The 24,464-nt window shown below is 33.8% G+C and overlaps 3 protein-coding genes and 1 long non-coding RNA gene across 5 annotated transcripts; 1 reads left to right on the top strand and 3 right to left on the bottom strand.

Moving 5' to 3' along the window:
- Positions 1–1,922: 1,922 nt before the first annotated feature.
- Positions 1,923–4,131, top strand: LOC129940288 (torso-like protein). Its single transcript, XM_056048575.1, has 3 exons — positions 1,923–2,184; positions 2,255–2,686; positions 3,414–4,131. Exons 1-3 carry the CDS (start codon positions 1,972–1,974, stop codon positions 3,822–3,824), a joined length of 1,056 nt encoding a protein of 351 aa, XP_055904550.1. The 5' UTR covers positions 1,923–1,971; the 3' UTR covers positions 3,825–4,131.
- Positions 4,109–11,651, bottom strand: LOC129940286 (HSPB1-associated protein 1). Of its 2 annotated transcripts, none has more exons than XM_056048573.1 (5): positions 11,130–11,651; positions 10,956–11,077; positions 9,181–9,305; positions 9,012–9,122; positions 4,109–4,475 (listed from the first exon to the last, which is right to left on the bottom strand). In XM_056048573.1, the coding sequence occupies exons 1-5, from the start codon at positions 11,594–11,596 to the stop codon at positions 4,131–4,133; spliced, it is 1,170 nt and encodes a 389-aa protein (XP_055904548.1). In that variant the 5' UTR covers positions 11,597–11,651; the 3' UTR covers positions 4,109–4,130. The 2 variants fall into 2 exon arrangements, with proteins under 2 accessions (XP_055904548.1, XP_055904549.1); XM_056048574.1 differs by having other exon boundaries at positions 10,956–11,051; positions 11,130–11,261.
- Positions 11,652–15,272: 3,621 nt separating this feature from the next.
- Positions 15,273–23,986, bottom strand: LOC129938625 (uncharacterized). Its single transcript, XR_008780478.1, has 3 exons — positions 23,789–23,986; positions 23,021–23,128; positions 15,273–22,516 (listed from the first exon to the last, which is right to left on the bottom strand). It is a non-coding gene; the product is annotated as an uncharacterized LOC129938625 (long non-coding RNA).
- On the bottom strand, positions 23,031–23,782 carry LOC129938624 (uncharacterized). The gene has a single exon (XM_056046291.1). The coding sequence runs from the start codon at positions 23,701–23,703 to the stop codon at positions 23,299–23,301; it is 405 nt and encodes a 134-aa protein (XP_055902266.1). The 5' UTR covers positions 23,704–23,782; the 3' UTR covers positions 23,031–23,298.
- Positions 23,987–24,464: the final 478 nt, after the last annotated feature.

Below are 24,464 nucleotides of genomic sequence, written 5' to 3' on the forward strand. Positions count from 1 at the left end.
GACCTCAACAAAAAAAGACGAAAGAGACGAATGTAAAAAAGCTAGTGGAAAAGTACAATACAGACATATCTGGTGATTTCTGCAATCAAATTATTGCTCTAAAAACATGCCATAAATGCAAAACCCTCAAAATTCATTCCATAAAAGAACTTGCTATATTATTAGTCATCGAATTTAATAGGTTTTTCTGAAGTAATAACAGCATGCTTTCTCTTTTTGACTCTTCCGGTCACCACAGCAACAGCTGAAAGATCTTTTTTCAAGCTGAAAATAATAAAAAATTATCTCAGAACTTCAATGGGACAGAAGAGGTTGTCAGATTTATCACTTTTATCAATAGAAGCAGATAATCTTGAAAAAATGAAATCTTCTTCAGGTATGGAAGATTTAATAAATAAATTTGCAGAAAAAAAGGCAAGGAAAGTAGTACCTACTTTGAGAAGAAGTGCAAATATTATTTAATTTTTTTTTGAGCTTTATAAAACATGCAATTATATTCTATATATTATGTAGTATTTACTTATGTTAAAGTTCCTATGTCGTCATACATTAAATTAAATTTAACTTATTTATTGACGTTAGTGTTTTAATTTAAAAAAAGGTTATAAGGTTATGGCCCAGTTTTGGTAAGAGGTGATAGGGCCCAAAAAAAATTGGATACAGGGCCTCCAAAGGTCTAGCTACGCCACTGGTCCCCTCCATCCCTACAATTACTCGCACACAGGAATTCTTGAGTGTTGTAAGTCACTAGACCCTGATTCTCTGCGGACTGTTGCGCCACCTTTTTTTATTTATATATTTAAAATGGGGATTTAATGTTGAGCCCTTGTGTTAGATTTCTCTGTTCAGCTGACTTTAAAAGTAGACAAACTTAGTAAACCCAATATCTTTTAATCAAACAATATTTAACCACTAAGTTCAACCTTTTAAATAGTCACTAACTGACTATCATGTAGAAAATTTCATTTTCTCGACAAAAACATCATTTCATGTTGCCTGGAAATACTCTACATATGTATAATTTAAACAATATATAAAAGATATAAAATATTTGTTGATTTTGTAAACCAAAATTTTGTTTGGCTCACAATCAGGTGAATCAATTTTTTTGTCAAGGCCTTTCTACGATTGTTTTGATCAATACGAATGGCGAATGTCTCTTAAGTTACAAACTAAATTCTCCTTCGATAACCTTTCAGTAGGCTCTCTTAAACTTAAGTAAATACCGACTTTATAAGTTCAAAATATTTTATATTTGTTTTTAAGATTGACTTGGACGCAACTAAACTCAAAAGAGCAAATATTACTAACTTGATGGCAAAAGTTGTCACCCTCACTAGTGGCCTTGACCATGACAGTTTAAAATATTTCTTTTAGCTTTACAGTTCGTTTTAACAAGTTTAAAACAGGTTTAACTTCAGAAGACGCAAACTCATATTGTTTAAGTTAGTCTTTGTATTAATGTTTCGTTTTCTTTTATCACACTTTTAATATAATCAATTTAGAAAAAAATAATATAAAAATACATCTTATTTTATAGACATTTATAATGCTGATCGCGTTGCTATTGGTTTCCGATAGCAATTAACATCTTATATCCGTTACTATGAACGAGCGTTTGGTTGTCTTAAATTATGTATTTATTTGTCTATCCACGTGCGTAGATACGCGTAAGAATTAAAAAATAAATTCTAATTGAATATAATAGATATACCAAGCATGATTTATAAGTCAAGTCTCTAACCGCTTTCGATTTCGTTTGGATAAGCATGATTTGAATTTTTCAAATAAATTAGAATAATTTCTTTGCTTGATTAATCTTTTAAATCTATTAACCTCAGTTTTTTTTAATTATTTATATAATAGCATTATAATTATTTTACATAACATTAATATTATATTCTTATACATTTTGTTTTTATTTTCCAGAGCTACTCTCAAAGTTGACCTTTTCACCCAGTTAAATGAGCAATGAACCAAAAGTATGGCTTCATTTGGCTGTTGGCTCTGTTTGTGCTGGCTGGTGACCTCTGTTTTGGCGGAAGCCACGAATCCCAATTGAGAATAGGTAAAGCTATAAATATATTCGTGCGGTATGGCTACCTGAGTATATCAATGAAAGTTATTTCATACAATGACACCGAACGATGGCTTTTTAAGGAGCCAACTAAAACTATTTATAAGGTAGTTATAAATAAACAAATTTATACAAACTAAATTTTATTGCATCTTTATCTTCTACTATATTTCGCAGAACCTCGATTTACTAACAGAAACACGGGAAGAGAATGTGCCTGGAATATTTCATGGTGATTTTCACATGGAGTTCTGTGACAATCGTCGGCAGTTATATCAGGCATACTTTCGAGATTTTACAATAGAACGACTTGATAAGCCCTGGGAGGCATTCACAGCAGGTTGGCATGCTGATGTTGCTGCAAAGAAGTTGGGCATTAATACGTCGTTTATTCGTGGTGATTATTCATATGTTCTAGTCAGAGTTGTACGTTTTCGTGAAACAGGAAAACTAAAGACCGATATTCCACCTAATCAATCACTACAGCCAGACGTTGCTCATAGGATACAAACATTGAAAATTGGAAATCTAACGAGTGCAGTTAAATTTATGGAGTCATTTGGAACACACTACATAAATTCATATACAACGGGTAATTCACTTTACCAGGTATGTAAAATATAATAAACCAGGGGATTTTATACAATCTAGGTAATTTCGTAATACACAAATGAAAAGGTTTCAAATATGGAATAGTATCTTATAAGTTTTGTATTCAAGAGGTTTGCTTTTGAACAACAATAACGATAAATGCTAATCTTAGATCATTTTTCAACATTAAGTATGGCATTGTATTCGTAAGGCTTCTTAGGTTGTATGGTTGGGGATTTGAAGAGGCTCTTATTCCCTTCTTTTCTAGTATTTTTGGTCAAAGTTTAGATACAATTAACGTGGAATGAAATACAATTTTAAAACTATTGGCAATTCAAATGTTTTTTAGTAACGACAATAAATTTTTATTGGATAACTTTTCATTCTAATTTTTTTAAGTAAAACTTAAAAAATCAAATCAACATTACTGATAATTTATGATTAAAAGCAGATCAGCTCTACTAAATAAGCTTTCAAGTTTAAAAGCTGTGAGCTGATCTTTAAATGTTAACCTAAGTTTGAAATGTTATCTCTTCTATTTCTGGTTTGTGTTATAGTAGAGAAAACGATTACCTTGCATTGAAAGTTTTAAACTCGTGCAATGGCCTGGAGTGTCGGGATACGAAACAAACCTAGTTTGATTTAAGAAATTAAAATAATGAGGATCCGTCTCTACAAATTGTTTAAGACCTAAGCCCGCATATAAAATAATTGTATGTTTATTTGTTTGTATTTGTCTTTGCAGGTTTTCGTTTACAATCGCAAAAACTATCAAATAATTAAAGATCGTCTTAAAACTAAGGGAATAGGTGGTCTCACAAAACCTGACTTACACGACTTCTTTGCTCCCTGGTATGCAGAGCATTTGGGTCAAATAAGAACAGCAAGTGGTAATGCTACTGTGGAACGATGGGCTCGAAGGAAGTTACTCTATGAATATTACGTTTTTAAGTATGGTACTCTTCTTAAACTCCATGGAAACGGTACGCTTTTAAGATCACTAGACACATTGCTCGGAAACGAGGCGATATTGCAATTGGATTTGAAATCACTTAACGTTATGTTTGCCAATGCAGATAAGAAAAAGTGGTTTGAAGAAGTTCTAGACAACTATTTAAAGCTTTGGGAGGTTAACATGGGTCAAAGTAGAAGATAGCTTTAAATTAAGATACAATTGCAGTGTATGATGACTGTATTCTTCAAAAATTCCAAAGTTCCTAGGGAATTACAAAATATAGTGTACATAAAGTAAAATTAGAGAAAAAGAAAACAAAATAAATAGTTTTAGAAAACCTGTGATAGAGTAACCTAAAAATGTAGTAGTCTAGATTAAGACAAACTATAATAATGTAAAATATTATTGGTATGACTGATGTCAAAATTTTCAAAATTATAACATGAATAAAAATACAAACATATCTGTAAAAGATATAATAAAGAGAAAATATCATTTTTTTATTTTTCATTTTATTTGTTTCAAAAATTCGTTTTTTATTGTAGTTATTGAACTTGGATGACAAATAGCATTTAATAATGTTTCCTTGACTGCATTAATGTTGCACTTGTCTGGAATCTCCATATCTATGAATCGCTTTGTTCGTTCACGCATAAGGCTATCGAAATCCTCGGGAGCCAGGTTTTTCAGGACACGAATATTAGCGTGACTGCTTTTGATAAGATCTTTTACCGCTTCTTCCGATAGATAATGATACGAATACTTTTCATCAGTTTGGGAATCGTTTGTCTTATTTTGCACCAATATGCGCAGAATTTCAAAAAGCTCTTCACGGGGTGCAATTAATTGTAACTAAAAAAATATAAATTATAAAAATCTTAAATCTCTTTTTCGATTTTATCCTATAAAAGTATAGATTGAGAATAAAGTGTGAGTTTTCTCTGCACATATACAAATCAGTCTAAATTCAAAAGTTAAATAAAGCAATAGGTAAATATATTTACTAATATTGGGAAAATGCATACAAAAATCTCTAATTTTAGTACTTAACTGTATCTTGACAAAGAACAGAGGCTGAGCAATTATTAAAGTCGGAGAGAATTTAAGAGATCAAATTGATAGACATTGCTGAAAATTGCCTGCATATACATTGAAATATTGATTCTGTTCAACATTGAGGTAATCTGATTATCATTTCTAAAAGTAAGTACAATTTAATAATTTCCGGAGTGGAATGCAATTAGCTACTTGAATACAACACTACGTAATTGAAGACATGAAATATTGTAGCGGCGTTTGATCACAATTTACCAGATAAGTGGCAATATTTGTGGTTATATTGAATATGTTCTTCCACAAAAGGTCGTTAATTCCGAGAACTGTAAGTTGTTTAGATTCCTCATGTACGTTAATGTAGTATCATTTGGATTAGTAAGGCTTTAACTACTAAATTGAGTTTTTGAAGTATTAAATCCTAGGCATTCAGAGACCTCAGAATTGGGGTCTAAATATTGTATGGGTCATAATTTTTCAACTTAAAATACTGAAAAAGAAAAACAGTTTTGATAAAGAATTGGTGACTGCCAAAATAGTGTCATGCAAGGGGTCTTGGGTGCAATCCCTGCCTGTGCCACCTAACATTTCTCACGGGTACTGCCTCTTGCAAGGAATTGACAAATCCTCCAAGAGTAATTCTTGTCATGAAAAAGTGCTTTCTCAAATTAGCCGTTCGGATTCGGCAACTGTACACAGGAATGGTTGAAAGTTGTAAGTCACTAGGCCCTGGTTCTTCATTAACTGTTTTAGATCAACATGCAATATTTTAGTAGTAGCTCAATACAGATAATTGATAATTTAAATTAAGTGAACAAACCTTTTAGTTCATTGTAATTTATTTCCTCTATTGTATTTATATAACATGTACATATAATCTAGCTTTCGAATACTTTTTAAATGTCTGTTGATGAATAATGGCAGATAAAAAGTACTAAAAGTTGCCTATTAGCAGCATTTTGGAGTTAAAAATTTTTAAGCAAAATAATTTTTTCTCATTAGACTTTTTTACTAGGGGATCATCCGTAAAACGATTATCGTCAAACTATAGCGTTTTGACGATAGTCTCACTTAATGGGTATCGCCTGTCATTGATTTCCAAATAGCAAATAGAAATACAAATGTCTCGGTGTAATTGAGTTTTGTTTTAGGTAAAAATGAAAACTCAGAAGAAAAAAATAAAATGAATACGGTTATGGAGATACTTAAGAGATAAATCAGGCCCTCTATCTCTTCCAACCTATATGCAAGCATTTTTGTTTTTTCTTTCTCACTTGTTGTTAAATAATTTAAACCATTATTGTTTTTTTTTTTAGATGCCTTTGTAAAGATATTTTAAACAATAAATTTGCCAGACCGTTTGCTGTAACTATTAAGACTTTGGGTGGCGGAGGGTACCAATGCTCTTGCAAAAAGCAAATTATCGAATATAATTTAATTTCTGTAACAAGAAATATTTTTGAAGCCAAATTATGTTCAATGTGGATAAAATGGAACTTTGTCTGGATGCTCATCCATAATTTTATACCCATTTGCAGATGAATTTTCGTTACTGACCTACATATTTATGTTCATATATACAAAATTATTAATACAATTACAATAATAACAGACATATGTAAGTAACTGAAAATTATAGTTACTTCGTCGGTGGCAAAAAATAAAAACACTAAAAGTAACAATAACAAAAACACCAAAAAATAGTTGGTAAGTTTGGTAAATAGCAAATTGTTGCAAATTTTCACAATTTGAAATTGACAAAAACCAAGTTTTATAACATTTTCAAGTTATGGAACAAGCAAAATTTTTTGTTGAGTTAATTTTGAAATTTTAGTTGCCTTATACTGAAAATGATAGACGAGACGATAGTGACAAAGTTACGTGAAGCAAATTATTGACGATATCGTTAATGATAATCGTTTTGACAATTATAGCTGTAAAAATTACGGAATGACTCCCCAGTACATTGAATAACAGTTTTTTTTTACTTTTGTTTGTTAAGTGGCTCTTTTCAATAAAATATCGATTATTTAATCGTATAGAGATACAACAGATTTGTGAAATGTTGACACTTTTTTTAGTGTGTTTAGTAATGCATACAACTCTTGTTGAATATTATTTTCCTTCTTTTCAATGAATTTCAATAACGTCTGCATAAGTAGAGTTCTGGACTATTTTCTATGAACTATGAAAAGGCACATTTTAGAGACACAGTATTTTAACGATATTATTGGTTGATGCTATGCAAAATTCTCGAAGACTGCATTTTTACCCACTCTCGAAGTTTTATAAGCAACAACAAGGACGTGCACCTGTAAGTAAATTAAAACTAAAAAGGCTGTCATCAACGGAAGAAATTAATGAATTAAAATTTGTTCACATAATTTTCCAATAATAATTATAATAATTATACCTGACAACATTTCTCGCACAGAGCTGTAAGTCACTAGGCCCTACTTCTCAACGGACTGTTGCGCTACCCAATTTATTTTATTTATATTATTATGAGGAAAAGAGACGATGGCTAAGCGTATCACCGAAATACATCAAAAATCTTGTTTCTGTCTTATAGAAGTAATTAGAGTCGACTTAACTTAGTGATAACAAAAAATTGCAGACAATTTGTTACAATTAGGCAGTTTATTCTTCTTCTCAGATAGTCAGGCCGCTATCAAATCTCTGGACTCTGTCTCAACAAACTCTATAACAGTCTATAACTGTCGATCATCTCTAATGAAGATGGCACAACCGTTTAATATTCACCTTTGTTGGGTGCCGGGCCATAGAGACATTCCAGGTAACTGTAAGGCAGATAAACTCGCCAGGAACGGTACAGTACAGCCGATCCTACCGCGTTTGGCACATACTGGAATACCAATCGCTACTTGTAAACTGTTGCTAATGCAAGACGCTAGATTTAAAACGTTGAAGTTGCTTGCTATCTCTAAGCAGATCGCATATAAGCTCGATAATATGTGTCATAACCGGACACTGTCTAATAGGAAAGCTCGCCACGCGGCTAGGCGTATTCTCAAATGTCTTTTGCAGAAGCTGTATGGGCGGGGAAGAGGAGGAAACAGTTCTTCACCTTCTGTGTACATGCCCTGCTCTAACTCAAAAACGCAAGAATTCCTAGGAGAACTGTTTTTTAACGATCTAAATCATATTAGCATATTCAGTCTCTCACGTTTCGTAAGGTACTGGTTCCATTGAGCTTAGGAGGAAGCCTCAAGATTCATGTGGTATCTCAATGGGCCATTAAACTGGCCTAAGTGTGTCCGATTCTATCATGGACAGCCCAGCCACTTTAAACTAACCTATGCAGTTTTCATGTAAACAAATTTCGTATGAATGAAACTTTGTTAGACTTAACCCAACTCTGTATAACTGTAAATCCTCTTTTTTAGCGATTTGATGCGAAAAAGTGAAAGACAGAATATTTGAAAAGTTAGAGCCAGTTAAAGAAAAGATATCAAAAATCACAAAAGCCGTTATAATCGAAAAAAGAAGAACAAATATGAATGGTTATACTCTATGACGATGACTTTCTACTGTATATTAAATACCTACATTGGGCGCATTTATCAAGCTAATGACTACGTAGTCAAAATGTAACTAGCTTTGTGAATCCAAAATTGCACTAAAAACTTAGTCAATCCGAAACTGTCATATTACTGACAAATGCAAATAGAAACAAATGCAATAAGAAACATTTTTGATTTGATTACTTTAACTTATCTTCTGTGTCCTTTTTTTGATTTATTTCATTTTGAATTGTTGTGTCTTCACTGAGCTGATTTTGAAACTTCAAAATCATTCTCCACTATCTTTGTAGCAGACATTTTTACACTACGTCGGGGGGGCAATTTTAACTACTTCTGTAGTTGCATTTAGCTATTCAGAAACCCTTGACTACATAGCCACTAGCTTAGTGAATGTTCCGATTGATCTTGCCTTCACTGAACAATAATAATTGAACTAAATTATATTCAGCTTTAAGGCTTCACAATTTTGACTCGTTTCTACTCTGCTAGTTGAAAAAGTTTCTCAAAATGCACACTCATATGCGCTTTAAAATGTATGTTTATCACCTTCTATAATAGTTTATGTCGGGTTTTAACAACAAAATATAAGATTTACATGTATCTCCATTTGCGTAATAAATAAGGTAAAGTTATCCAAAAACCGAATATGTGAAGTGTTCGTCTTATTTGATCTCCTGTCTCTGTTTTATAAATGTAAATTCTGTTTTTTACTTTTATAAAATATAAAATTACTTATTCATTAGTTGTAATCTGGGGTCCTTATAATTAAACAATTTAACCCTGCACCCACCTGATTTGGATTGAGAATATAGCGCTTCTTTTCATCAGATTCCTGGCTCAAAATGTTTTCGATAATATATTTAACAATACATTCCTCTATCTGCGCATCTACATCCATCTTCTGCAATAATAAATTAAAGGTATTAATACTTATATAAAATATACATGAACACACCAACCAAAGGAATCCAAGTATTAACGCTCAAGGATGTTGTCAGACTCTCCACATAGTGCCACCAATTTCTGGGTACAATAAGTACATCGCCTGGTTCTAGAATACATTCGAATGCATTTTCCCGGGCAACTAAAATACATCGTTGGATTACATATTCTGAGCATACTTTTGAAAACACTTTAATATACACTGAGTTACAAAAAAAGTGGAGCCGTCATACTTTTTGATGCTATGTTTTTTGCAGATTATTGTTTTTCGTTTAACTGTATATTTGTGTGTATGTTTGCACATTTTTTTTCGATTTTCCTTATCAAATTAGTGCATCAAGTGCATTATATTGAGGAAACCGGAATTTTAACATTTTTTTTATAATAGACGCGAGTTATACAAATTTTGGCTTCCGTCATCCCGTAAATGTTTTAATTAGTTTATTGTAATGGGTTTATTTTAATTTGATTCTTTATCAGAGTTTTAGTGATTTTTGTGACAAAAAATGGAAATATAGGCAGAAATCGTCAGGGCGCTGGCTTTAGTTGACGACGTATGCCGCGGTTATGATCGGAAAACCGGAGACGACGGTATGAAGAGCAATTCAAAGGTACAGGGAAACCAACTGCAAGCTGCGGAAAGGCTCAGGTCGGCCCAGAGCAACATCTGAGATCATCACCAACCAGCGGTTGAGCTGTCTCACAGACTTCGATTAGGAGACGATTGGTGTAGTGGAGTGGCCTGAGAGCAAGAAGGCCTGCTCGTGTACCAAGAATAACGTTACAGCACAAGCGACGTCGGACAGAATTTGCTCAACTTTACCGAGATTGGACCAAGGCCGACTGAGGAGTTCTTTTCACTGATGAGTCCAGGCTTTTCTAACCTCACCAGATGGACGTAGCAGAGTGTGGAGACGATCAGGTGAAAGATACTCTTCGGAAACTTTTGCCCAGCGCGAAAATTATGGGGAGGTTCCGTAATGGTGTGGGCGGGAATTTCCATACACGGAAAACCGAGCTGTGCATAGAGAAGGATCGGTAAACTCGAGTTACTACATCAACAATATTCTGGAGGAATATATGGTTCCTTTCGGACCATTTATTCGAGACAATTTCTTGCTAATGCAGGACAATGGTAGACCACACGTTGCTAGGTGCGTTACCGACTACTTACAAGAAGTGGATATCGATGTAATGGCTTGGCATGCAATGAGCTTGGATATAAATCCCATCGAACACGTTTGGGATCTACTGAAAAATATGATAAGGAGACGACCCGCCCTTCCAGAAACACTCAATGGGCTGAGATCAGCCCTAGTGAAGGAATGGGAAAATTTGGACGATACCATCGTAACAAACCTTATGCGCAGGCAAATTAAAGCTTTATTAGATGTTCGTGGAGGCGATACACACTGTTGAGGAAAAAAGTTTTAAAAAAAATGTAAAAGGTAAAATGTGAAGTTATAGTGTTTGCCTATTTCCTTAATGTGTGGTGTTTTTCTAAGTTATTCCTATTTTTTCGTTTTTTTTACATGAATGACTTACTTTTATGTTAATAAACAAAACATTACCAGAAAAACGTTTGTTTATTTAAGTTACTTCAAAATGTAACAAAATTTCAAGGTGCATCACTTTTTTTGTAACTCGGTGTATAATAGAACAAGAATTTGTTTTTTATGGTCTCGAATTAAACGAATTATTGATATTTTAACTACTCAAACAATTTAGGGCAATTCAGCGAATGGCACATACATTCGCATTATTAATTCAAAAAAAAAAACACTGAACATACCATTGAATTGATCCAAGTTCTTTGGTGAAAAAAAGTTTTCAGAACAGTAAACGCTACTCTCTTCATACGGTACTCGCACTGATGTTAAGTTGGTCTCTGGGGGAAATAACAGCCACTGTTTTCTAATTCTTTAAATTTGACTTCCTGAATTAACAATGTCTTTCGACCTCTTACCTCCCGTAGACTTGGACGACAATGTTACATCCATAGGTGTCATAATGACATGGAGTATTGGCTCCTTCTGAACCCAGCCAAAAGGAGTAATCACTCTTTCCATTCTTTATACCAAAGCATCCAAAGTCAACATCATGTCGGCATTCAATTGGAATGTTGGTGTTTGGTTCGTAGTAAAGCGACGTCCAATTTATCTTGCATTTGGAGTACTTTTGAAGAAATTCTGTTAATGTGGTGCCTAATCCCGACCTGTAACGTTCCCATTGGGGAATATCACCAAATCTCTTTGGCATTTGTTCGAATTTGGATTTGCTTCCTTTTCCCAGAGATGCATCAAATCTCGTACACCACTCTTCAAGTGAACAATCAAAACATTTCCAATTTGTAGAGAATTTTTGAAAAACTAAAGGTTTTCTAGTATTTAAAATTATATCACGAAATATAACCGATTTTTCAAGTTGATCCATTTAATAGTTTTAGCGCCTAAGCATTTATTGTCCTTTTTGTATACATTGCGCTATAAATATTTATGCAACCATTAATGTCAAAAATAGAACTTCTTTTATAAACCGTCAGGCGCTGTATTTGCTTGAAAGTAAATGAATGAGTCCAGCGCGGAATATATATTTTGTTATGATGAATCGGTAAGCTTGGCAACCACTGAACATATAAAATATATGAGTTCGATTATATAGAATTTGATTCAGGAATAAGCACCGCATCGAAAAAGGATTTTTAAAAGGAAATATTAATTCATATGATGCTTTTAATAATTCGAAAGATCCTCATTTTAATTGAATTCATACAGCCCATTTGGTACTGAAATTCCAGTTATTTGGAATATTACTGAAATCATAAATTTAGCGTTCATTTGATATCAAAACTCCCGATAACATTACAATGTACTAAAGATCGTTTTTCATCTGAACACATAATCTTAGGAATGGTGTTGCTTATCAGCTCTTACCTCAATATGGTCTTTGCACCAATTCTTTTTTAATTTCATTTGGCAAATCATTCACTGGCAAAACCACTGCTTAAGCTTTTTCATCCGTAATACTCTTCAGGTCTCGTTCCAAGCTGATGGAAAACCGCATTTGTCCAGCCCATTCCTAAAAAAAGGCGAATCTTCTTCACCGTCTAATTACCGACCGATTGCACTTACATCCCTTCTTTACAAGGTCATGGAAACGCTGATTAATTATCAGCTCAAAAAATATCTCGAAGATCAAAAGCTTCTTAATCATCGACAATAAGGCTTTCATAGCAAGAGGTCTACTAGTGATCTCATGGTTCATCTCACCAACAGTAGAGCAAATCTTTACATCGTTTTGGAGAAAGTAAGATTATTGCAATTGATATTTTAAAAGCATTTGATAGTGTTTGGCATCAGGCTTTCTTATCGAAAATGCGTGCTTTCTTTTTTTTACGAATCCCTGCTTCATTGGATAAGTAATTACCTTTCGAATCGTTCAATACAAGTTGTATTGGATGGATTCAAGTCTGAAAACCACAAAATAAATGCTGGTGTGTCCCAGGGCTCTGTTTTATCTCCAACACTTATCTAATCCAATACATTGTTTCGCTGACGATAGTACTCTTAGCTTTTCTTATTCGTTTTCAGATTCACACCCTTCTTCTTCGGATGTGGAACTGCAACGACAAAATGTGATAAGCTCTAAATTCCGACCTAAACAGCATGTACAATAGGGAATAAGGAACCGCGTGGAATTTAATGCTTCGAAAACGCAATGCTGTCTTGTATCGTTAAAGCGAAATATACCCTCCTTGCCATTATCCATAAATGGAACTTGCATCGAGGAAACTGAACATCTCGATATTCTCGGTATGTGTATCACCAACCACCTTTTGCGGAACGATCACATACGCGATGTCGCCAAAAATTCCGCAAGATGTTTGGGTTTTCTAAGGCGATGCAAGAAGTTTTTCTCCCCCTCTGAACTGGCTGTTATTTTCAAGACTTATACGCTTCCAAAGCTTGAGTATAACTCCCATATCTGGGCTGGTGCTACTACAACTTACTTAAACCTCTTGGACAGTATTGAACGTAGAGCATTTAGATTGATTGGTAATAATACCATCGTAGGATCATTTACGTTACTCGAACATCGTCGTAAAGTTTCCTGTCTCACCCTCTTTTACCGTTATTTTAACGTTTTATGCTCTCGTGAAATAGCCAACTGCTTTCCTCCCCTTAAACAGTTTAACTATAATACTTGCGCTTCTAGGAATGCTCATCAGTATACACTGGAGCCCAACTTTGGTCGTACCGTCAAGTACAGAGATTAAGTCTTTAGCCGTACTACGCGAATTACCACACTCTGTCTTTCCAATTCATTGCAATATTCAGGAATTCAAAACCAATGTGCACCGGCACCTACTTTCAACCTCTCTCTACTCTTCCTTGTGCTCACACTGTGCCTGCATAATAAGGTTAGTAATATCCCCTTAAGTGTGCGCTTATTATATAAAAAAAGGCAACATTCTATGCTATGGCGTTAAGTAACATTTATATAACTTTGTTTTATTATAATTACTTTTATATATATATATACGTATAAACGTAGGTCCTCATTATGAGTAGCGAAGCGAGCTTAAAAATTTGGGAGTTCGATAAATTTGAATGAGTATCGATTCACTTAAATTGAATTCGCTTCAAATTTAAAAACATTATCGAACTTGGTATCGATAAATTATCATTAGCGAATGTTCGTTAATTTAACGGCTCAAAACGTCAAATTCAAAGTTTTTGTTTTTTTGTTTAAATGGGTGATAACAGAAAAAGGTATTTGCAAATAATTTGTATATTCAAAAAAAAAAAGAATTTAAAAAGTTATATTTTCAAGGACAAATGCAAATCAATTTGCTAGGCTGGTGCAATAAATGGAAACAATTTCCAATATGGTTAGGGGTATAGGAGTTTTCGGTTCATAAAAGGAACCAAAAAGATTTTGCAAAAGATCTGAACAGTCTTGGACCATTTCGTGAAGAAAAAGATTGGCATAAGTTTAGTTGATGAAATGTTGTAGTTTTGTAGTAAAGAAGTTTTTATTTGGGTTTGGTTGGACTACAAGCTTAAACTCAAACAAAAAATTGCTCAAAATAAAAAAATACCACAGCTACTCGTCGAAGACCACACTGCCAGGTGTCTTTGTCTCCTTTGGAGCAAGCTGTAGACAGACTTCTTAGTCTAATCAGGTATTTAATACACAAGGCAATTGCTTTGGCAAAACTTCACAGGCTTTACTTATAACCGACGTGACGACCAATTCTGAAAAGTTCAACAAGAAATCAGTACCAACTTTAAGGCATGTGAACAGGTTGAAGGATCTTTTCAACAAAATCATTGATATCAAGTGCAACGGAGTGCGATTATGGCCAAAAATCATCTGCACATCAAAGTTCATTGCCAAGTCGAAACAGATGAACGATTAAAGTTGTTGGAAACACAGATTGGTACCCATACAGACATTGAGGACGTATGAACATAAAAGCATCTTTGTGCAGCAAACAATGTTCTGGGAGTTAGAATCGATTAAAACTATCCTGAATGGTTTTTCTTAATCTGCCTATATTTATTCATAATCATATTGCTAAACATTATTGTTGTTTTTTTTTAATAAATAAAAACATAATCTGAGAAATAAAATATTTATTGAAAGTCATTACTTGACTTAATTTGTTTTCAATTATTTTTTTTCCTTTCAAGGACATAATATTGGCACCCATTGATATTTGAAGCGAAAGGCTAAGCTCACTAACGATAACACTATCAAAAAAGAAATTAGCTTTAACATTCAAGCACAGATAATAAATTTATATTATATTTATTTATTTATATTTATTATCTGTCATTCAAGATAGACGAACGACAGCTTCGCTACTCATTGAGGGCATAAATGTGCCAATCTACAAAAACTAACTTACCCGATTTTCGAATCAACTTTCTAAAACCTTGCAGTTAGACATAAATTTTGAAATAAGACCCAGAAAATAAACAACCAAAAGAATAGTCATGAGATTCTTTTTTAAGTGTTCCTGCTTTGACCAAACCAAATTATTGAACGGCGTACTATTAATGTATGTCGCCCCAGTTCCATCAATTGTAAATAAAAACAACAATTACTTTTTTAATAATAGATGTACTTAATTTATTTTATCTCATTTCAATTTTATTATATTTTAAAAATTAATATTTTCAAAAATACCTTTATTACAGTGAAAACAAAAATTCTACACATTAGCCCTTAAAAATATCTGCATTAAGTTAAGGTTAGGATATTGCTGAATTATCTCAATGTCAAGTTATTTAAACAAAAAGGATGATAAACTCAAAGACCAGTACAAGATGAAATGTTAAGTATCAATGAATTTGGTCCATTTCAATTTCTAGTAGATGTCGTCTATTGAATCAATTTGATAAGAAAAGTTATGTTTTGATATAAAATATTAGTCGGGATTAATTATTTCAAAAATCTTACTTTGATGAAATGAAGTTAATAATCCCTTTGGAAATATTTGTTGATTATTCAAAGTGAATTTGTGTGATTTTGAATGTAAAACTCTTTAAGCATAATAGCAGGAAATATTTTAAATATCAATACAGTCGACCCCGTAGCAATTTAACGCTGACTTCTTTTCCGCATAACATTTACTTGTTCCCTCGCTGCAGTCAAAATTATTAAGAGATCCCACGCCGCTGTCCAAGTGCTCCCAAAAATCCCACGCTGCAGTCACCGCTACAACATTTGTGTATCCCACGCCGCCGTCCACCGCATCAGCTATTACCGTCCCACGCCGCAGTCATGGTCCTCGCCGCTGGCACTGCCGCTACAACCCCGTCCGTCCCTCGCTGCAGTCACAACTTTTTGATTCCCACGCCGCCGTCAGTGGATCCCTCGCTGCAGTCAAAATGTGTGTTTCCCACGCCGCCGTCATTACAGTAAATCCCACGCTGGTTTTATGGTTCTAAACTTGGTGAAATAACCCAGACTAAAAATGCCTTGAAATCGGGGCTAAAATTTTACGCATCACATGATGAATCAACTGGGTAATGATGAATTCTTCAAGATTAGAATGATGAAGGCTTCAAAAAAGTAAACACTTGTATGTAAAGACTAATAGTTGCTTCAGCTCTTCCTCAAGTGCAAGCAACTCGACATATCGGGAGATGTTTAAAACGCTATTTAGAAACAGGAGATAATTATACTCAGCATGTGTCCTCATCACGAAGCTGGAATATTTGCAAAACTAAGGCAAGAGAGGTGGCACCAAATCTTTGTTTTAATGAAAACTTTGCTCTTGATAAGTCTGAAAGAATAGTTTTGTTTGCGAATGTTATTTGTTCAGTAGTTACCCACGCAGCATATCTTTGATTGTTTCGAGGAATATGTCTCAATAATGATATTTCATGGCTCTATACATCATTTGCAGAAAGCCAACTCCTGTTTCGTGTTGAAAGTCTACTTAAACTCAGCCCGTTACATGTGATGTGAGATACTAGAAGCCTTTTGTTAAACTCGTGCTTCGGCAACATAAAAATGAAGAAATTTAAGCCAAAGCATGACGATCAAATGCTTGGATGTCAACGGAACTGAAAAAACGAAGACTTTTTGTTGCAAAATATCTCAAAGATATTACCAGAGGAATAGTAAAGCAAGGATCTTGGTGTGTATCGGCATAAGATGTCTTCAAACTGAGTGAACTATTTACTCAACGTGCAGATCCCTATAGATGCGCCAGACTATCCCAAAATTACTGTGCAAAAATTGATTCTTGCTTCATTTGTAGATTTGGACTGGTGACTCGCAATAACCCAGTTTCAAATTTGAACTAAAAGTACCAAGATGAAAGATATATGTATCTCAAGGGTTTTACCAATTGGATAAATAGTGTCAATCGGAAAACATCATATTCAGTATTGTCTTCTCGAGCCGGATTATATTAATGGGGCACCATTTATTAGTTGTATAACTGAAAGAGTCGAAATGAGTCCAGAATATCTCACAGATGTTACCCGCAAAGCCAAGGATGTCTACATAAGGTATATTTCGTCTTCGAATGGAACTTGAGTATGCCTTCGGGAACTTGCTGAACAATGGAGCTTTCAACAATTTTCTTAGTTGAAAGCTACCTTCAAATGGTTATATTGTAAATTATCATTTCTCAGGAGGACTTCCAGAGTTGAGTTTTAACTGAAAGTATCAAGGTGTTTCGAAGATATCTCAAAAATGTTACCAGTTAGTTATAGTTAAACGAAGCTTTTCACAGGAACTGACAGAAACTCCAGACGCCGCCGAGTGTGTAGGAGTTGAATTGGATGTCGCAAGATTGTTACCAGGAAAACTGAATAATGTGTGTGTGCAATCAAAGGATTTGGTGACGCCTTAAACCAGATGTAGGGTCCTTCCAAAAATAAAAACTGAAGATACCCAAGATGTGTCCGAGAAATGTTATAGACTTAACAGTGTAAGTGTAAAACGCTAGGGAAGAGTTGCTCGATTTCATTTGCCCTGTCCCAGATGGTGTCATTTTAAAATGCTAATAAGCTTGATGGTGTAAGGTGCTGTCAGTTGAAACAATTTCTCTGCAACTATTTTGTCGAGATTCAACTGGAATATACGGAGAAGGTTTTGTCCACAATTAAAAACATCATGTTACCCTGATGAAACGGCTTGGAACATGTGTGCGGCCGACAGACCGAAACCATTTAATGTACTTTGGACTGATTGAACATTTGAAGCCTCATGGTTGGAGATAATTACGACCAACACAATATTGAGAACTGCTGCGTAGCCAAACGGATATTGTTTGTCTCGAGTAGACTTCAAACATCAAGTGCGTTCCCATTCGAACTGAAAAATATTGATCAGTCGTTAAAATACACCATGTTTTACCGTTTGTGGTTTTGGCTGGTTCTTCTAAGGAATAGGATATTGTTCACTCCTCAGGAATAATTAAGTACTGGCCAAATTGAGAAGAAGTCTTCAGACGACAGGACTTTCTGCTGCCGTCGATCGATCAACTGATAGATAGGAAGACTTTCCAACGGAATATTGCTTTGAAGTTCAAATGATGGCCAAGTTGTTTGTGATATGGATGGAACTATTGATGAGAATCTTTCCCAGCATTCTCTGTTGCCCTGGTTTATCGTCGTCGTCTCACGGATATAACGTCGTTGATTGATGTCGTGTTGATTGATGTAACCCATTACTGACCAATGGAATTGCAGAGCCTAGACTACACCTACGCCTCAGATTGGAATACCTCTATAACCCCTTTCAACGCCTAGTGACCTTCCTCTGTTAGTTAGTGCGCTCTTTCTTTTTCTCTCTCTCTATCTCTGCAAATAATCCTTAATATTCTACTTCTTATGCCATAAAAGGGAATATTAACATTTTAAAATTCAGGTAACTACCAAACAATGTTTTAAATAGGTTGAAAATTTGTTGGATTCTTTTACAATTTCGCATGTACCCACATTAAATATTATAATACATTCATTATTTTGTTCATACATCAAAATTAAACCTAAACAAAATATGGCATTCAATATTATTGAGATGTATTAATAAAATCAAATAATAAGCAAGCGCATCTGATCTGAACAGTTTGAAGATAGATATTTGTAGCAATATAAACAAAGTAAAGCGTCTTGACTTATGCACAAGTGGAAAGATTTAAATAATTGCTTGCAAGTATTTTGTATGTTGTTAAATTATTATGAAACAAAGTCATTTGATACAATAAAGTAATAATGATTGGGTTTAAACTTGGCTTTTTCAAATACATTAATTATTATAAAAACATAATATGCATTCATGTATAATATAATACAAAAGTTAAGTTTCTCTACAAACAAAAAACATCAAGTTACAAACATGTGTTGTCATGGAATAAACTTTACGAAAAATTGTTAAGCATTCACTGCTGTATTTCAAAAGATATCAGTTATTGTTTCTTCTTTTTTGTTTGACAAATAAAAATCATATTATTTAAAATAATCACTTTTTTAAAATGATGTGGATACTGCGAATATAAGAATTTTTACACTGTTTCTTTTTTCTTTCGTTTTAATTTTCTTATAATAATAAAAACTTCCCAAAAAAGGTTAAATCAAATAGTATTTGAAATAAATATAGGTTTATAACACAATTAGAATAGAAATGTTGATTCAAATCACTTACAGTTGAGGGGTATTAGAAAAATGTGGACAGGTTTGAAATACCACAATTAGAACACAGGCCAGAGAATTAAATTAATTGTTTTGTTGTTTTGATTCCCTTTAATTTATCTGCAGCAGTGTGTGTTCATAATCGCCAGCATTTGGGTCTTAGGCCAAAGAGATAACTCTTTTGAAAATATTCTACAAAAAAGAGAAATCGCCATGCAGAGGAAAAAGTCGAAAAGAAATACAACTTATCTTGTAGTTTTCTGAAAATAATTATGAAAGTTCAAAAACTTCGCTGACGTCAATGATGAGTGCGGTCACGTGTCAGTCACGTCTTATTTCTCTCTTAACAAGTCTTCACTATAAAATAAAATTATTACGGCAACGTATATCATTTAACTTACAAAAAACATGAACGGAAAATTCGGGCTTGTTAATGTTTATCATGTTTTTCTTTAGTCAGGAGCAGGAGTCTAATCCGCAGTACAAAACTTGAAAAACTTTGTTGCTGATATCCTCTTGCAGACATTACTTGAGTTCCGTTTTAATTTGTCATTGGTTAGCTTAGAGGTAATGTCTAAAAAATAAATATTAAACAAGAAAATGCTAAAGATGGGAAAAGGAGTCTTGATGCCATTAAAACTGTGGCTGTTAATCATCTCAACTCTTAGTTATTCTAAGTATCTGCCTCACAGGTGTCAATACGCAATGGTAATTGTTCGTGCAGGATCCTTAAGTTTGGTTCCCTTTAACAAGAACAGAAAAAAACTTTGTTGTTCGAAAAAAAAACCTTCAAATAAAAAATAAATGTTTGGCAAAAAGATTTGGAAAGAAAAATTAAGTCCGTCCGATTGAAATGAAATCAATACCGTGCGTTACGTTAGCCTTCCAAAGCGTGCATTACTAATAGGCTCCAATCTTCGACTCAAAAGAGTGTTGAAAGACAGCTATGAATGCGCATTTTTTGGAACGAAGCATAAACGACACTTATGTGGCATCTTCTGCAATTGTTCGAAAAAGGCTATAAAGGCGAGAACTTTATGATTATGACAGCACATTTCTGCGCAGTTATTGTTTTTTTTTAAGAAGTTAATGTCTACAATTCTACTTTTGTTTTTTTTTTACTCCCAAATGTTATCGATTGCGTTCTCGAAATCTTCACGTTTGTATCCGAGCCAATATCCTCGTTAAAGCTATAAAAGCATAGTTAAAAAAACATATTTATGACAATACCTATAGGGGCATTGTATTTGCAAAAACAACCATTTATGACTAAAAAATATTCAAATCGTTACTAATGTCTTCGCTTTCAACTGATGGTGTCTTCTTTTTCTTGATAAACTTGTTGTAAATGTGAACCGCTAAATAGATTTTAAAATGGTACTCCCGGTACTCAAGTTTTAAATCTTGGGGCTTTCATCGCGTTATTGTTCTACAAAATTCAAAATTACATAAGGTTATGACAACGCCACATGGTGTTGTATTAAATGATTCAAATCAAGCACTTTACGGATTATTGCGATCTGCATTCTATTTGCTGATTTCCATAAATGTTTGTTCACTATGTTCGGATCAACGACTTTACTACGAGCGTCCTATAAAAGCGTAAAAATTATAAAGTTAAGACAACACACCCGGTGTTGTATTTTAAAAATTAGGTTAAGGTTTTACGGCACGTGTTGTTGATCTGGATGCTTATGGAGATAATTTTTTTTTCAAACTAAGACAACACACCCAGTGTTGTAGTTTGGCAAGCATAATAAGCGCAAGCACTTGTGGATGTTGATAAATACCTTCTTTTTCCAAACTTAAAAGAACACGCCCGGTGTTTCCCCATTATTTTTGGGACTAAGTCTTTTCAAGTCAAACTTCCTACAAAAGTCAGATAATTTAAAGTTAAAACAACACACATGGTGTTGGAAGAAAAAAAGTTGGTCAAGATTTGTTCGATAATGTTACTGAGTAAAAAGGTGGCTCCGCATATTCCCTTAGTGTCCGTTGAAGGTTGCACAGTAGTCTAATTATGCTCCAAGCACCTCAGTTTTAAACTATAAAAGCGAAAATTTCATAAAGTTAAGACAGCACACATGGAGCTGTTTTGAAGAAAAAAGAAAACATTCTTTTGACGTATTGATTAAAAACCGTTACAGTCTTGGGGACTTATGCACAGGCAAAGATGTTTTAACTAAAAGTTCCTTTCTTTTTGGCCACCACATGAAGACTTTCCGATTCATAACGAAATTGTTCTCCCCAATGTGTGCTTGCTTATTGATTTGATTTGTGGATGCAGACAGCTTTTTCGGGACTAGAATATGATTGTCTCGGTTCCTAGAATGTAATAATTAGTTCGAAAAGTATTGTTCCATCTTACTAAGGATACTGGGACTGTGATCATAGTTTCATCCAGCTTCCAGCTATGGCAGGTAATCTCCAGATTTCTAACAGAACTATTAAAAACTTAATACCTATCACATTTTTCGTAACATAAGTACATATAACATTTTTTTCTAATTCTATACAATTATATAAATTTCATATAACAAAACACATGGTTTTAGAGATTCTTTTTGGTACAGCACATGAGGGATACATTTTCAAATTTGGGAGAGATAGGGCAGCACTATTTCCTTTCATTGATCATAAGACATGGGAAAATAACACACTTTCACTAGCGAATTCCACAAGCAAACCCTGAACACCTGTAAATAATTTGTATGTTTGGCAAAATATCGCAGACATAAAATTTATAAAAAAAAATAGAGAATTAAACTTCTTCCTATGAAGTGGGATCCGCCGGATTCCCAATCAAACGCGGTTGAAACACAATACACAGATCATATCAGATACAGATTTTCACTTCGATACTTCGACCCGAGCGCATATGAATCCCTTGTTTGCGCTTGTTGACCGCACCCTATTTCACACACTTCACACACAAGACGAGTGTAGCAAGTTGGAGATATATGTACGAGTAGCTAAGATGCCATTGATGGTACATGGTACTCTGGTACAGTTTTCTCGTTTCTATCCTCCACCGCCGAATTCATCTTGTGATGCAATGAAGTTCTTTATGTATGATGATAAAGGGAACACAACTAGCGGATGCATCTTGGCAGAACGCGCTGATGGGAGTTTTGTTAAGCTGAATGTGTAGATGTTTTTGTTTTCTTTTATTATACCTGGGTAGGTATTTGAGCTGTAAAATAAAAGTCCATTTTTAGGAAAAATTCAAAGACGATGGTAATAATTTGTAAGAATAATAAAGAAAAGAGTTTTGAATTTGTTTTGTTTTTTGAAAATTATCTAATTTATATTTTTACTTATTTCTTTTATAAAAAGATTACACATTCAAAGATTCAATATGAATCATTTACTAATAATATAATTGCACATTAAAATTTAATCCAACATGATAAAAGCTCTATATATATATATGTATTAAATAAAAAGAGCTTCCTGTTCAAAGGCTGTTTAAATGTTAATGAAATAAAATTAAAAAAAAAACTTGAAGCTTTTGCTTAAAGTTTTTTTTATTGAAATATTTTAGACGAGAGCTTTTGTGTATGTATACTAAATACTTCACCTTTTGCAGAAAGCTTTTTTTAATTTTTAATGAATCACAGTTAGGTAATAATTATTATAGACAAATTTTTGCAAATAATTTTTTTTTTACAAACCAATCACTGAGAAATTTACTAACTTTTTCTTTGTGTGTTAATTTGCCACGGACGACACTTGCCAAGCCATCAAGCCCGGTCCGGTCGAGAGAGCAGTTGCATCATTCTCTTCATCTTCAAACAATTGGTTACTGTAAATGGAAAACCATCATAGTACAAACGAAATGACAGAACAAATATTTACAAAATTAACATAGGTATTAAAATTAGCTCTTCCTAGCACAATTTAACTACGTTAAAAATTTAAGGTACGAATTTGTATCAATTTTTGGAGAAATACGAAAACACAAATGACTAAGTTTCAACTGCTGGCAGAGACACATTTTTGGCTATTACTAAGGTTGCGCATGAATTCATCCAAACTGCTAATTTCACTTTTCCAAACTTCGGCTACTTCCTTTTTGTGTCTTTGTCTTTCTTCTTCTTCTTGAATCTGGCTGGGTGAGCAGCAAATGGGACTTGGAATGGAATTTTGGTCTTTTACTAATTTAAATTGGAACTCGGACCAACGATTGTAGCGTTCTTGTTGTTTTTGACGAAGCTCCTTCTCTGCGCTTTTGAGAGCCGTTGCTAATATTGCGCATATGCGAAGACCCTCGACACCGCGTCGAGCTTTCCTTCGCATTTGAACTTTTTTCAAGCGAAACTCCTTGACCCAATCGACAAGGGTTTTATCATTTTGCAATAAAATAGCTCCACCAGCCATTTTTCAAATAATTAATTCAAATATTTACTAGCTACCCTAAAATTTGGTAGCGTACACTTTTCTTTAACTTCGATTCTAAACACACCTGCTTTATTTTAATTGCCTTTCCTTCCTTTGGAAATTGTATACGAGGTATGCGACACACAAAATCACTTTTTTTTAAAAGATTAATCACTCTTTGTTTTTAATTTCACCACTAGACCAATTAAAATAATGTAGCAGCTTCCAAGAGCGAACGAATGAATACGAACTGGATGACAACTGTTCTCCGAATGTGTTCTGAGCTCAATTTGCTGTCGTATTTATACTGTCATCCCCACCTCTTTCATGTATTCATCCGCAACTTCGAAGAAAGTAAAACCTTTGTTTAAACAGCATCCTTGTGGGAAAAAGTCACCCTTAATGTACATAAGGGTAGAAAATTGAATGCAGTAAAATTATCCCACGGTTCCCATGAAGGGGAATCCTTCCCAGATAAATCGAAATGTAAAACACAATAGTCTCGTACCTGCGCATTGTTTTGTATTGTATGTCATATGCCAAAACTGGAAGATACAATGTACCAGTGAAAAAGTATATAGATAATTTGAATGCATCGTGGAAAGTGGAATGAGTAACGTATTTTTAACCCAAACATGTAGGAACATGTACATAATATTTATGTTATGTAGATTTATTTAGTTTTTAGTGCGGCTATTGATGTTTTTTCATTTTCCGTGCTTAATTTTTGTTTGTTTTTAGTTTTGTATTTTTATTTTTAT

Source organism: Eupeodes corollae, chromosome 1, assembly GCF_945859685.1.
Source record: "Eupeodes corollae chromosome 1, idEupCoro1.1, whole genome shotgun sequence".
In the NCBI taxonomy this organism is placed as follows: domain Eukaryota; kingdom Metazoa; phylum Arthropoda; class Insecta; order Diptera; family Syrphidae; genus Eupeodes; species Eupeodes corollae.